General features: G+C 36.0%; 1 protein-coding gene across 1 annotated transcript in view; it reads right to left on the reverse strand.

Moving 5' to 3' along the window:
- Positions 1 to 14,751, reverse strand: part of LOC106852522 (dynein axonemal heavy chain 5-like) — a 149,756-nt gene that overhangs the window by 106,543 nt on the left and 28,462 nt on the right. The window contains exons 28-39 of the mRNA XM_088171968.1: positions 13,445 to 13,525; positions 12,958 to 13,362; positions 12,694 to 12,812; positions 10,881 to 11,017; positions 9,666 to 9,828; positions 7,131 to 7,242; positions 6,683 to 6,811; positions 5,092 to 5,291; positions 4,835 to 4,988; positions 2,357 to 2,623; positions 2,030 to 2,158; positions 1,419 to 1,634 (exon numbers count right to left, since the gene is read on the reverse strand). Coding sequence (XP_088028094.1) covers positions 1,419 to 1,634; positions 2,030 to 2,158; positions 2,357 to 2,623; positions 4,835 to 4,988; positions 5,092 to 5,291; positions 6,683 to 6,811; positions 7,131 to 7,242; positions 9,666 to 9,828; positions 10,881 to 11,017; positions 12,694 to 12,812; positions 12,958 to 13,362; positions 13,445 to 13,525 — 2,112 coding nt within the window. The remainder of the gene's footprint in view (positions 1 to 1,418; positions 1,635 to 2,029; positions 2,159 to 2,356; positions 2,624 to 4,834; positions 4,989 to 5,091; positions 5,292 to 6,682; positions 6,812 to 7,130; positions 7,243 to 9,665; positions 9,829 to 10,880; positions 11,018 to 12,693; positions 12,813 to 12,957; positions 13,363 to 13,444; positions 13,526 to 14,751) is intronic.

Here is a 14,751-nt window from a genome sequence, read left to right on the forward strand (position 1 = left end):
TAATTTAAAAATTAAAAAATAATAATTTGAAAACATCCAGTGTTATAATGTCCATATTCTGCTTTGTATTTATTAGGCTTGAAATTCTAAATTTGGATTTGGAGGCTGCCTTCCATTCATGCATTCTTACCCAACAGAGTACAATAAGGTTATATCTAGATGAACAGGTCACACAGTAAGATTTTATTCCAAGACTCTTGCTCCTTTTACTAGACATTACATTTTCAGCTGACTGCATCCCTGCATATATTCAGAACCATCAGTGATTTTGGGTAGTATATATCAGCTCAAACTGTATCTACACTTTAGGTGGAACAGGAACCTGAAGATCTGTCACATCCTTTAACCACAGGAGGGGGGAAACATACTATAAGTTCCACAAATACTGACTATACAATACTGACTTATGTAAATAGCATCAGCCTCTGCCAGTGATGTTCCTGGTACACAACAAAAAGCACTTTTTTGATTTAAGAAACTCACATAGTTTGCTGAAAAAAAATTCTAAAAACACTGTTAAAACTAACAGAGAATTAAATAAACTCCACACCCTCCAAACACATACATGCAGTTCAGCTCAAAAAGCCACAAAAGTTGTTTTCTTGTTAATGCAAAAGTATCTTTGTACCTAGTTATTCTATGAACTAGAGTGGACTAAAAGCAGGTTTATGCCCTTTTTAAACTTTGAACAATGCAGAAAATGTAGCAGTACATGGTTTTCTCCATAGTCTAAGCCCTTATTTTCATGCATTATCAAAGTACAGCACGGAATTTGCACTACATTTACTTTTATTTACTTGATCTTTGTTCAAGTTCACTGTATATTCCTTATTAATGGTGGTTTGCAACCCTTTAGTTCACATCCTCTCCTTCTTTCATAGAGTCACCATTAGGAATAGCACCTTGGTTGTTGACAGCATCTTCTCCATGTGTTTGAGATTAAACCAACACCTCCTGAAACAGATTCTATTCTTCCCCTTTCCTAAAAAAAGAGCTCATCAGCTGAAGGATGTAATACATTTGGATAGAGTAGAACAATATCCACAAAACACAGTTACTTCCCCAAAGTTCAGGAGATCTTATTTCTTTCCTAGTTTGATTTTGTGAAAATAACAGGATAAGATTCCCCATCTTCCTGATCTAAGAAACTATCCCTTCCCAAGATGATTGTCCTAACAAAAAAACAGAGAAAATTGTAGGATTAGGAATAATTCTAAAGCACATGCGGGGGGGATAATGAGGAGGTATGACTCCTTAACACATTTTTTATTATTCTGTTTTCCTGTTAGTTTATTTGTTATTCTGAGTAATTAACTAGTACTTTGTGCTTTTTCCTACATGTTACTTTTAACTTTTCAAAATATGTACTGTTACAAACAATGCTTTTCATAAATCCCCAAAGATTCATTAAATACTACCTTTTTGTCTGTTTTGGTACTGTTCAGCGCCTTCTCTGCATCTCTGGTCCAGATAATTTGAATTCCCAGAAGTCCTATTTGTGCAGGAAACATTGCCTGAAAGTCATACATCTTAAATTCTGAATCGTTAATGGCCATTGATGCCTGTCTAATGATGGTGTGGATTGTTTTCCTAATCCCATTCAGCAGCTGACCTAACCAGAATTCCACATTGCCCTGAAATAAACAAGAAAGTCCTCTTAGAGAATTAGTTTATGAATAATTCACAAGGAGTAAGAGCTCTACGTGACTTTTTTCCCAGTCCTTCATACTCCCATTTCTGTACTTGTTATTCTCTAATTTTTAAAAGATTCCTTTCCTCTTTCTGCTCCACTGCCCTTGATATGTGATGGATTTGGCACTTCACAGCAGTACTGCTGTGAAAACAGGTAAAGCAATCGTTACAAACTGACACAAATGTCCTGTCCCTTCTAAGCTTTGCTCTTGCTGCTCAGATTGGGAGGTTTTCATTCAGCTAGTCAAATAATAGCATGATGCAATACTGTTGGCCTCTAAAACATAAATCTACTTTAAATCAAGTAATGAAAAACTGCAATATATACTTTCATTACCTGAGCTAAAACTGGTTCAATAATATTGACCCGTTCTCCTTCTTGAGATTCAAACAATAAAATTTGGTCATAGTTTTTTTCATGAAATCCCACTCGGTTAACATTGTCAAACAAACTTAATAAATGTGCCTGCAATAGAATCATAAAAAACACCTCCATAAAGTGATCTGATATGTACATTCTAGTACTTTGTCTTTAAATGCTGCATTAGAATATTCTGTAAATCTTTCCATAAGTCAAAGAAATTCTCTCAAATAAATAACAAAATCTGCCACTCTTCACTTACTAATATCAACCATAAGAACACTATTGCTTTATTACTTGTACCTGAATAGTGTGGGAATCAGATGCTTGACCAAGGATTTCCAGAAGAGCAGGGTCAGATACAAAAAAAAATCTTGGAAATATTAACCGCTTTTTTTCCAAATAGCCAGCCAGTGATTTCTGACAGATTTCCAACTGTTCCAGCAAATGTGGCAACAGCTGTGCCAAAGTCTCATCTCCAACACAGCACTGCACAATGTTTGATGTTTCATGGGCTCTCTGCATAATTCTCTGCCATGATTTATCAATGTTCTGAAATCTTCTGGCTTCCTGAAGTACACGATAAGTGCATTAGATTTTCCTCATGTTTGTCATATTCTAAAAGTTAAATAATTCTATCAGACAAGGTAACAGTTTAATATTCCCCTTGCTGTTCAAGTCCTCTTTGGAGGACTAATGTATGAATACTTCTAGGCATCCTTATTATTGACCAGAGTTCAAATTGCAAGAGAAAGAGTACAATGGGACAGCTCCAGAAATGTCTTACTTCATATCGGACACCAAAAATTTTCCACATAAAAGCTTTCCAACATACATGAGAAAACTCAAAAAGCAGGTCTCTCAGAAATTATAGCCTTCCTAACAGCAATGCACAATGTCATGTAAGCTGTTAGTAGCAACATCTGATGAACAAAACCAGTATACACAGTCTGAAGTTGCTCCTGTACATTACAAGTGTTGTAGGTGAAGCGAGACAAACTCTCAAACCAGAAGCTGAAAAATAAATATTTTTATACGCTGAGTATATTGACATTAAAAATTCTTTCTTTACCTAAACAAATGAAATGTTAACGGAATCATAAATTATGTGAGAGCTACAAGAGATCTCAAAAGAAGATCCAACATAATTTGTCTATCACAAGGCCAGATCATACCCAAAATATCTATCTGTCTTGTGTGTAGTGATGGAGATTTAGAAGCCAGGCAATTTTGATACTGGTGACTCTCTTCTAATATTTAAGCTAAATCAGATACCGAGAACGAGGTTTTTTCCTTCCCGTTGAGAACAACCCTAATATTTTAAAAAGAATATTGCTTCTTGACTTCAGTTTTTCCTTTTCTTCAAGTCAAACAAGTCTAGTTTGTTGAATCTTTTCTTGTGCCTCATCATTCTTACCACACTATTCTATGCTGTCTCAAATTTGTCAGTGTGTTTCTTTGGCCAAAATCAGATACAATACTTTAGTTATTGGTTATTGATCTTTATACATTCCATTCTTCTGCATTTTGCACACCAGCGAGCTAAAACACATTTTCTGGTAGAGACAATGGCAAAAACCTATCAAAATATACAGCAACTATATTTTTCCTCTACCCACAAAGCTTTGCCCACCCTAAAAATAAATTAGACTTGTTCAACATGTTTTGCTCCTAACAAATTCACATTGACTGAACATTATTCATCTCCTTGATAATTTCCAGATGCTAACAGTTACTTGTTACAGTATTCACGCAGAAACTGCAATTAAGCCCACTCCTCATTACTCCTCCACCAAGCTGCTCCTTCTCCTTCATCAAAGACAGTCACTACATTTGTTTTTTTTTTCCAGAATATTGGTTCATGCATCTATCATCCTTGGAAGAAGTAGCTTTAGCAGCATTTTTCATCTGCACAAGCTGCTTATTGATTCTCTGATAAGCCTCCTAAAACATAAATATATCTCATGAACAACAGAAAAAAATTGTTATCTAAACAACAATTAAGAAAGCTTTAGTTAGCTTACAAAAATTAATCTTAATTTGGGATATTGTAAGCCCTTAATTATAAAATATGTACCCTGAAATAAATTAGTATCTAATAATTTCCCAATAATAACGGTTTTGTTTAATTACACCATTTCATCCAGCACGACTGAACTGTGGTCTGTTAGAACTGTGTGAAAACCCCTCATTAGGAGACACAACAAAAAGGATGACTTTTTTCCTGCTATTTCTCTCCTGTTCAGATCATTCCTTAGCTCTTGTGCAGCTGCTGCCTTGGAAGGTCATCACTGCCTTTTGAAGAGGTTGCTATAGTTCACACAGATTAGCACATGTACAGTTCCCAAGCCTGGCAGCATCTCTCTGTGGGACTTCATTAAACTGAGTCCTAGCAAGTACAGAATTCATATACAAAATCTGTCATTCTATTATTACAGCTTATAGCCTATAAACATGTGCATACAGGAAGAAAGGATACTTGTACATATGGCAAAAGCAATAAATCAGTTTTGTGCCATTAAGTAGTTCTGAGCCCTGTACTAATTCAGTTATATTGCACATTGACAGGAACATTTAAGCTTGAATTATAAACAGTTGTGTTACTGTACGTTTCACCAAGTTCTAAGCAATTTAACCAGACAGATCCTAGTTTGGCAAAGCTTCTCCTGAACTGCCTATGCACAGCCCACAAATCTTATATGAGTTATATGCACTGGCATATAAACTCTGTGATGTGGGTAATCTCCTGATACAACATATTATTATCATACATCAATATACCTGAGGTAGTTGTTTTGCAATGTCTCCACCAACAAACACAGCTTCAAGGTAAATCCAGAGGTTCTGTACAGTAATCCAGTTTTCAATTGTCTCTGCAGTATTGGTCAGCTTCTGAACCCATTGTTGTATAGTGGACTTAAATGGTGCATTATACCTGCATGAACATGAATTAAAGGCAAGAAGAACCTAAGATGATAATTGTTTCCTCTGGGGGATGATTAGATTTATACAATATGTACATTTATTAAGTTTTGTACCGGTTGCTCATCAGCGACCCCAGCATCATGATGCTATCTTCCACCAAAGCTATTTTCTCTGATACATCTGAACCTTTCAGAAGGAGTTCTCCTCGAGTTTTGAACTGGCTGAAACTGAACGCATGAACACTCCATTCACTGATGATGTGCTTCAATTTTTCTTCGATATTCTTTTCTTTCACAGCACTGATGCAGATATCCTGTGTAAAATTAAAATAGTAAATTACATTCATTTAAGGCTATTATAAAGCACACTTTAAAAGACTATTAAAATATATCGGTTTGATCCAGATCTCAGGATAAGTTCAGGCTAATGAAAATATACATTGAAACACCACAAAGCTATTATATTTCAAATAAGATTATATTCTAGTACTACTTGTAAGAGGTACATTTAACGGGCTGTACTCCATCTTCACTACTACTAGGATCTTATACACAGAAAATTCACCAAGTCAGTGAATCTGCAGGAAGAATTTGCCTCTCTGTATGTATTAATATTTGAAATCAAATAAACTGACAGAGGGGTTTAAAGAAAATAAGCACTATCAATCAAAATCAATGAATATTCCAAAAACAGAGTGTAGGCTGACAACCTCCCTGTCTGCTACTTCTTGAAGACAGTGAGGACAGGATTGTCATAAAGCCGGTTAGTGCATCAGAGAGAAAAGGATCAAACACTCAGACTAGATCCCAAATTCCAGTTCTGTAGTACATCAGATTCTATCACAGGTTTAAAGTGTTTCCTGAAGTGTAAAGCTGGAACTCTGAACATTTCACAAGGCTTAAATTCTTGTCCGGGAATTGGGTACAGCAGAGGTTTGATTTCATGGTTTTGCCTTAAAAATGCCCATTTGTGGAACAAGACAAAACAGGTCACAACTCTGGAAATAATACAGATTTAGCTACGTGACCATGGAACTGAAGTTAGAAACTGTTGGGGTATTACTTCTTTAGTTTTAGCTATGCTTTGTTCTTGTAAAAGGTAACATGCATGAAGCTAAGGCACTAGCCAGATAACTTCTGTCCCCAAAACAGAGGAGACAATGGCTTTGTAGCTTGTGTACACTCCATATGCCTTCTCATCTATCCGTGCCCTTGTGAAGGGTCACTTTTGAAATACAAAATAACTTCATTCTTCTTTAATCCCATATCTTCCACTTCTATTGTATTCAAAGGATTTTTAGCACTTAAATAGGATCAGTCTAACATCAACTATTTTTTTCTCTCTGGTTAGACGTTTAAAAGGAAGAAAAAATATATAAGTAGGCAGAAAGCCTAAATCAGAAGCATGAGAGAATCACACTAGTCTTAAAACAACAGAAGTCTTCCCATGGAAGGATTAGTGTAATACCATCTACGTATTTATATCTTCTCCAGAATAAAAGGGAAATAAACTAACCATCAGCGCCAGCACCAACTACCAAAGTCCACTTTTTCAAAGGAATTCTTCAACTAAACCAAATTTTTTAATGTTACAAAGCTGACTAGAAACAGGATTTCAAAAGCACCAGATCACAAGTTAATAATTTAAAAAAAAACACAAAACCCAAACCAAATCAAACAAACCAAAACAGAAAAGTATATATACCTCAATATCTTCTTTATGTTTTAATAAAGGGGCATCCATTATGTTTTTTAAAGCGAAACTTTCAGAGTCAACATCAAAGTGATGCCCAGTTACTTGCGCAATTTTGTCCCAGTGTCTTGACAACATTGCCTAGAAAAGTCCATAGGGATGGGGTTTTTAAAAATTGTATTAATTTTAGGTCTAGAATGATCACATACTTTTGCACTGCATCTGCTAAACAAATAGGAGAGTCTTGATTTCCATTCTACTGAAAGCATTAGTAGTTATTACATTACAAAGTATTTTGTTTTATTTTTCTATAACTAAGCCTAACTAGATTTTTTGCTGTAAATACAGCTGTTTTTATCTATAAAAAAGAATTATGGAAAGCATCTTGCAGTCATATAACATGGCCTTCCATAGAGTTTCTCAAGTGATTCTCATCTCTAAATTATTATGTTGAACATACTTTGTTTTTCATCATTTCAAGCAAAGGACAGCTCTCAGTGAAGTCATCAATTTTTTGTTTCAGGTCTTGAAAAGCTTGCCATTCCTTCAATGCTTTTGGTAACTTTCTGATTCTTTAAAAAGCACAAAAAGAAAGAAGAAATATTTTATTCTTCATAATCACCATCTACTGCTTAATAGTACAATATACTGTCATTTTTCAATAAGTTGACCAGTAGATTGCAAATAAAAATCCAGTTGCAAGCTGGAAATATTATATATAGCTGGTCATTTGTGACTGCAGGCATGAAACACTGCTAAAGACAGCACAAATTACACTAGAATGGTTTGGGTTAATTGAAGGAAGTTAATTGCATGTGCAAACTCACACCTGAAATTAAGTTCCTGCAGTATCATTATTTTAGTAAAATTTGAAAATGCACCTGATCTTGTAAAGAGGTAAAAGGATTAAACAACATGTATTTTCCTAGCAAAATTAAGTACATCCTAAACTAAAACTAACCTGCTTGCAAAGAGAAAAATTCTTCTGTTTCAATCAAACACGTCTTAATTCATACCTGGTTTGTATGAAAGACATTCAAAGCAAAGTTTTCCTTTATGCACAGTTTAAGATGAAAACAAATTTAAAATGAAGAACCTCTTGTGCTGTGAATTGTCACAGCTCCTCTCACTTCTAAGCCAGTCCTGCCAATTTTCATCTCCCAAAGCGATGGACCAAAGACTGACAGCAGTTCTCTTACAGCTCAATTCCAGAAACTAAAAGCTGCATAAAACCTGCCCATAATGACAAATTCCTTCCAAAAAAATTCTCCATTTTTCACAGTTCAAAATCAGACAGATCTGTCACACAATGCTGGAACATGTGCAAATTCTTCACTGCTTGCAGATGAACATATGCATACTGTCATGGCACTACAATAACTGCTATAGTGTTTCATCTTGAATCCAACAGTGGATAGCGCAAAATATGCTGGAGAAAAGCATTGCAGAATGGAAAATGTATACTCTGCCTTGCATCAGGAAGGCTTGAAGTTCCTGGGTGCTTCTATCCTGAGGCTTAGCAAGTAACATCTAATAAACTTGTCTGGGGATGGCTATTAGAAATTGGAAATCTTAGCTTGGTAACGAAAATGGCAATTTTTCAAAATATTCAAATAACTTTTTCTTTTGCCTTGGTCTAATAATATCTCCTAAAAGCAAGTTCCACGAGCTCACATCATGTTAAAAAACTACTTCATTGATCAGGTTTACATTTCTGTCCTAAATTTAGTGGATATTCTCTTTATACTGTATTACAGTAAAATATAAAGGGAAACTTCTCTCCAGCTATTATTATAAACTTCTATAATGCTCTCTAAATATTACTCCTTATTTCTTTCTAATTGGATTTATTTTTACCTACAGTTTTTTATTTTGATTTTTCCTTTCATGATTAGAAGTTTTCTATTATATTACTATTTTTAAAAAGTAGAAAACAAAATTACATTAAAGAACTATGCATATCTTTACAACTAGCCTAAAACAGTAACTGCACTTCCAGCATTCCTGCTTCTTTCCTAACACAGCATGCCATCTTAACTATTTCTGTGAGTACCCCCTCTATATTGTTTCCATTTCTCTGGTTTTAAAGAGAATATCTTGATGCAATAATGCTAGCAAACTGACAAAAGAAGGACAGCACTAAGTTGGACTTTTATTACAAAAAAAAAGCATTTACTGCCTGTTGGTAGTCACACTGCTCCAAATATAGCTTGACACTTGAGAGGAAAAGCAAAAATGTCACACATGAAGTTCAAAGAGAAACACATAAATTAAAACCATTGCTGTGCAATGGCTTCCTTCAGGCTTCTGGAGAAGGAAGTATGAAAAGTCCTACAGTAAAATATAATTAACTATAGAAAAAAATATTATGCAGATTCCAGAATTTTACTGAAATGAGATTACTTACATTGTTCAAACGCAGAAGCATATATGTTTCACATACATTCATTTTTTCTATTCTTATTTTAAAAAAAGAGGTTGGTTTTTTTCAAACTAATGACTAAAAGACAGTTCAGTCAGTTTTTTTGTGGAAAACATTATTGCTTCCAACTTCATAAATAACCCCTCAGAATTTAGCATGGCTATGTACCCTTCCTGAAATAACAATTACAATTTAGACAAACGTGCAGAAGTAAACAGTAGGTTCAAAATTCCATCTAATATCATGGACTAACAATTAATTAGCTGTAACCTAAATCACTGAGAAGATACTGTATAAGATTACCTTTGAAAGTTTATACTTACAACCACCTTGACACAGGTTTGTGCACTTGATTTATTAAATAAGCTACTGCCTACCATGTCAATATACCCCAACAAGCCTCAAGTGACTCATAAACCAGCTGCTTACTGCACCACAGTGCAGTTGTGCCCAACATTGAGCATGAGATGCACCAACATTATTCGGCCCCTTGGAGCAATTTTCACCAGCTAATTAAAAAACAGAGCTAGAAATAAAAATTGCATGTACCTCAAAAAAAAAGAGACAACTTACTTGCTTTGAAAATCCAGAAGTTCACTGTTAATTTTTTCAATATTTAAGTCATTCCAAAGCATTTCATTGTATCTGTCGATACTAGAAGTAACTGTATCATAAAGACTGTAAAGTTTCTGAAGCAAGGAAAGTTCACGTTTAATTTTGTGAAGTTCAGGATACTCTGTTTCAAATTTTAAAATTGGAAATTTGTGTGTGTTAATTAGATGTTCACATCAAATGTATTCATGAACATAAGAATCCATGCATTTCTAATAACGTTATTTAACAAATGAATGAAATCAGACTTGCAGTTTTCTAGATAGTTCTAGGAAGACAAACTTTTCCACTTACATTACGTAAGAACAACGGATCTTGATGCACAGTAATTGTTTAGATCACTGATTTTTTAAATCAATATTCTTCTGTAGCAATAGATGTAATCTTATGATTGAGGGAGACAACGTTGAAAAAGTGGATGAAATTGCAATGAAACACAATATAATTTTAGACAAGAAGTAAAATATCCCCTATGTCAATTTACACTATTTACTTAAGATGCAGAGTTTGGGGATGACAGGTGTGCTTTCAAATGAAATATATAGAATATATTAGACAATAAAAGTATTTTAAATGGACATCCTTAACAGAAATGTTTTATTTGCTTTCTCTCGTATCTTTTGGAATTCCTAGTAAAATATATTTGGATTACTGCATATGTCCTCAGACAGGAAAATATACTCAATTTAGTACGCACAAATTAAAGTGCTTATCACACATGTGGTGTAGTTCACACCACAGTCTTCCAAAGGAACTGTGTCTGACTAGGAGACATAAGGACATTACAGATCAGTTGCACAGCCCAAGGGAATTCATTATGCAACTGGAGCAGGGACAACTTGAGTACTTTGGCAAAGTGTTTCCCAAATTTGCACGGGGCAGAATTTGTACTGGCAGGAGATGTGCTTAGCTCTGAACAGAAAAGCAAGAGTGCTAAGCATCTGGACCCTGAGACACACAGAGCAGTGCAGAATTTTTCCACCTGATGTTTATGTATGTGCACCAAGAGCCAGTTTCACCCACTGCTTTTCATAGGAAAGACTATAATAATTACTGCAAGGAGATTTTCTCCAAGGATTTTTCCTGCAATTTTTCTAAATTTCCATGCATTTAGCACAAATCACAAGAAAATTTTAATAGCCTAGAAACAGGTATCTTTATCCCCTAAGAAACTACCTGTGATGGGAAGACCAAATAATTCTTCCCCACCAGAAAGAGAGAGATACTTCCTCCACAGTTCATCAAATTTGGCCTGAAAGATCTGTAATCTGTCACTTGCTTCACGGGGAGGAATATTGTCCTCGCTGGGGCCCCTGTAAAAACCAAAACAAATTCAGTGAAATTGTCAACCACACAGGTTTCATGGAGAAGCACCACAGAACCCAAACCACACTTACTGAACATTATGTAATATTTTTTAACATTTTTTCTGTAAATTTTCACAAGACACTAAAAGAGAAAATGCAGCACATATTCAGTGTACCAAGATCATATATTCAATAGTCCCTGAAAGAAAGCCCAATTTATTTTCTAATAAAAAATTCATCTGTGTTACCATATATCTTACAAACAGCTAAATATCTGCAAATGTTTTATCTTTGTTATTTCCCGTTTCTTCTGTAAAACGAATTTTAATAATTATTTTCGTTTATATTTTAAAAAGGGAAATATAGCAGATATATAAATCAGAAGTGAAAACTGTGTGGTTGGCACAAGAACCATAATTAAGTAGTCAGAAAAAGATGAGAAAAAATATATAATTTTGCCTAATGAGCACAGCTCAGCAGTATGACTGGGTGCAATTCCCAGATCTCACACCTGGGACCACTTCTTGGCCACATCATAATTTCTTGGGATGAGAACTCTGTCATCTTCTATTGTTCAATGGTTATTTCTAGAAAGAAATTCAGGCAGATGGGCAGAAAGCAGAGCAGGCTGGCTGCTTGGCAAGGGAAATGGGACGAGGAGATGGAAGTGGAAACACAGTTGGCAAAGGCAGCCAAGACACGATCCCACGGAACCTGAGCATGAAAAGCAGAGCCCTTGGGGTGGCAATCAGGTTCAAATGGTAGTGCAGGTCTTCAGACAAGTCCACAATAATTACACAGGACCAAGGTCAAGCAGGGAAGGTGAGTCAGTAAATCAGGGTCCAGGGCAGGTCTAGGGAAGATAACCAGGATGAGACACAGTCCAGTGGGAACCGGGCTGCTCTGGGTCAGCCTCAGGAGTGAGTCTGTGCCTTGGGACCCAGCTTCAGCTCAGCAGGGTCCATGGCCAGGCGCAGGCACAGCTGTGGCAGAGCTGGAGCTGCAGTCAGGGACCAAGCAGTGAAGCCTCAGCTTAAAAGCAGATCCAAGAGGATGGGGTGTCAGCCTTGCTGAGGCCACCCAGCAGGGTTGCATGGGAGTCCTCTGTCCCCCAGAGGAGGGAAGCCCTCAAAAGTCAGGTATTGCCCTAGAGCCATAACAGATCACAGCAGGCCAAATCCTGTCTTTCTTTCCCTGCTGCTACTGTAGGAGTGCCCAATGAACCACAAATATCCCACAATTTACATCTTCAAGAGTGTTAAAGTAATTTTAAAAGTAAGGTTGAGTAAGGCAGTGAATTTAGAAGTACCTAGAACTGGTATCTCCAGTCACATCCAAGACACTTCTTTAATTCTTACTGCTAAATATCTCCCAAAGCACTTTTGTTCAGACTCAAAAAAAACCTTTACATTTTGATCTGGATAGAGAATTTGGTTTATTTTTTTCCCCTAAACTATTAACTCTTATGGAATATCACTGACTCCAGCACTGAAATTACAGGAATGAATCATTGACAGTAAGACTGTATGCCCATTTTATATTAATCTGAAATTAGGCCTTTTTTCAGGTGTAATATATAGAGTGATGCTGTGCTGTGTTTATTTTCTGAAGGCCTTTAGGTACAACATTTTCAAACAATCACTATTGAATCACGTAATTGTATTGCAACACAGGTCACCTACTTTTCATCATATGCTTTATAAAATCCTGCAGTATCAAGTTGGAATTTTTGAACACCTCTCAGTAAATCTGCTTTCATGTCTGGCTGTAACTTCAGCAGCGAGTCCTCAAACCGTCGTGCCTACATGCAGACAAAGAGAAAAAAGCAGGCCCAAAAAAATGAATGCAGGAAACAGAAAAATTAATTAGGTAAATAGGTTTGTTCTATCATTTCAACATTAAGAGAGATGATACTAATGGTTTGAGAAATAATATAACTACAATACCTGTGTGTTTAGGTTCTTCCAGGCATAGGCCAATCCATCACCTCTTTCTGTATTTTCATCTTGAAAGAGCAGATTGTATTTATGAAGCACAGAATAAGATTCTTCTATATGTCCAACTGTCATGTCAATTTTCGTCTCATTCTCTCGGATCTCCTTCAGTGCTTCCATTGCTTCCCGTACATCATCAAGGTCATGGATAGATCTGCTTAACCTCTTGCTAACATTTTCGATGAACGAATAAATTTCAGCCACGTCTGTGGCAGACTTTTTATTTAAAGCTAATCCAAATGCTCTTTGTCTTGAGCGGCACTCCTGAATAAAAGCTATTTTCAATGACTCTGTTCCAACTTCCACTGACTGCAGTGCACAATGATTGGGCAGTTCTCTGATCTGCATTTCTAATTGCTAAGAAAAATACAAGTGTTCAGCATCTAATTCCACTAAAATTTATCTAGCATTTCATTTTTATTAAAGATAAAATACTTACAGAAAAGTATCTGATTTGAGATTGGAATTCAGCCATTGTTGGTTTAGTATCTATAAATTCCTTCACTTTTTCTTCTGGATCCTATTTAAAAAATGTTTATTTTTATTACTATTTAGCATTGGTATTATAATAAACTACAGGCGCCCAGCTGCCTGATGTATTGTACAAACACAAAATGTTCCCTCTCTAAAAGGACTTGAGATATAAGTATTTATTAGTATAAGCACAAATTATTTTACTTGAACTGCCTTTCCTGACTTTTGTAAAATACTCTTTAAAGAACTTGAAATTTGTAACTCAAAAACTGACATCGGTCAGGATATCGCTTATCCATCCAAACGTTGCTACAAAATTTACAGCGTAGCTGCTAAAATTTTGCAGGAAATATTTCCTTCCTAGATTTCTTCCTGTCTGCAACCCCATAAAAGCAGTTCATGTCCTCTAACAGGTATTTAAATGGGAGGAATTGCACTCAGCCATCTTCACTCTTCTTCAAATAGCATCTTTAAGCTGCAGTTTCTAGGTGCAGATGGTCTCCTTGCCATTTGAAGAAAATGGTTTGGCAGGGAAAGATGGATCTAAGGGGAGAGAGGGTATTTAGCTGGTTGAAGATTGTTTATAGGCAACAGAGCATTGAGCAGCCTTCCTTGTCATAAGGCAGGCCTGTCTCTGCAGGGGTGAGAAATCAGTGTCACCAGCTGAACAAACGTGCAAGATTCTCAGTTCAATTACAAAGAGATGATCTTCACCTGTCTCAGCCAGTCTGCACTGTGAGATCCCTGAGAACCTGTTGGCACCTCTCTGGCCAGTAATGAGTTACCAGCAACAGTTCCCAATGGTCCAACAGACATTGTTAAGCTGGGGGAACAGCACCAGCTCCTGAGGAATTTTAACTTTAAGGAGGTAAAATTGTCATTAATTGACTATTTTAGAAGATTTTAGTAAAAAAGAAACATCATTCTACTGTATCACCTAACCTGATTGTGTCTTTCTGTGTGAAATGACGTGCTACCAAAAAGTACTTAGCTCAATCTAGCTCAATCTCAACCAAACTGAGCATTAAGCTTTGGAACCTCAGAAGCCAGGAAGAGGTGAAAATGCCCTCTCTCAGCCCAGACAGAAGAGTCAGATGTGAGAATGGGGTCACTTAAGGCTTAATTTAGGAAGGGGAAGTTAAAAATAGTGGGCAGTTACAAAAATAAGATTACTCCTGTTTATTTCTTGGCCTTACTAAAGCACCTTTGATAGGTAAGACCAGTAGCTAGCTGTCCATTCACACAACTGAATTTCACTAGTCAGAATGTACA

Source organism: Sturnus vulgaris, chromosome 1 (assembly GCF_052056855.1).
Source record: "Sturnus vulgaris isolate bStuVul1 chromosome 1, bStuVul1.hap1, whole genome shotgun sequence".
Classification (NCBI taxonomy): domain Eukaryota; kingdom Metazoa; phylum Chordata; class Aves; order Passeriformes; family Sturnidae; genus Sturnus; species Sturnus vulgaris.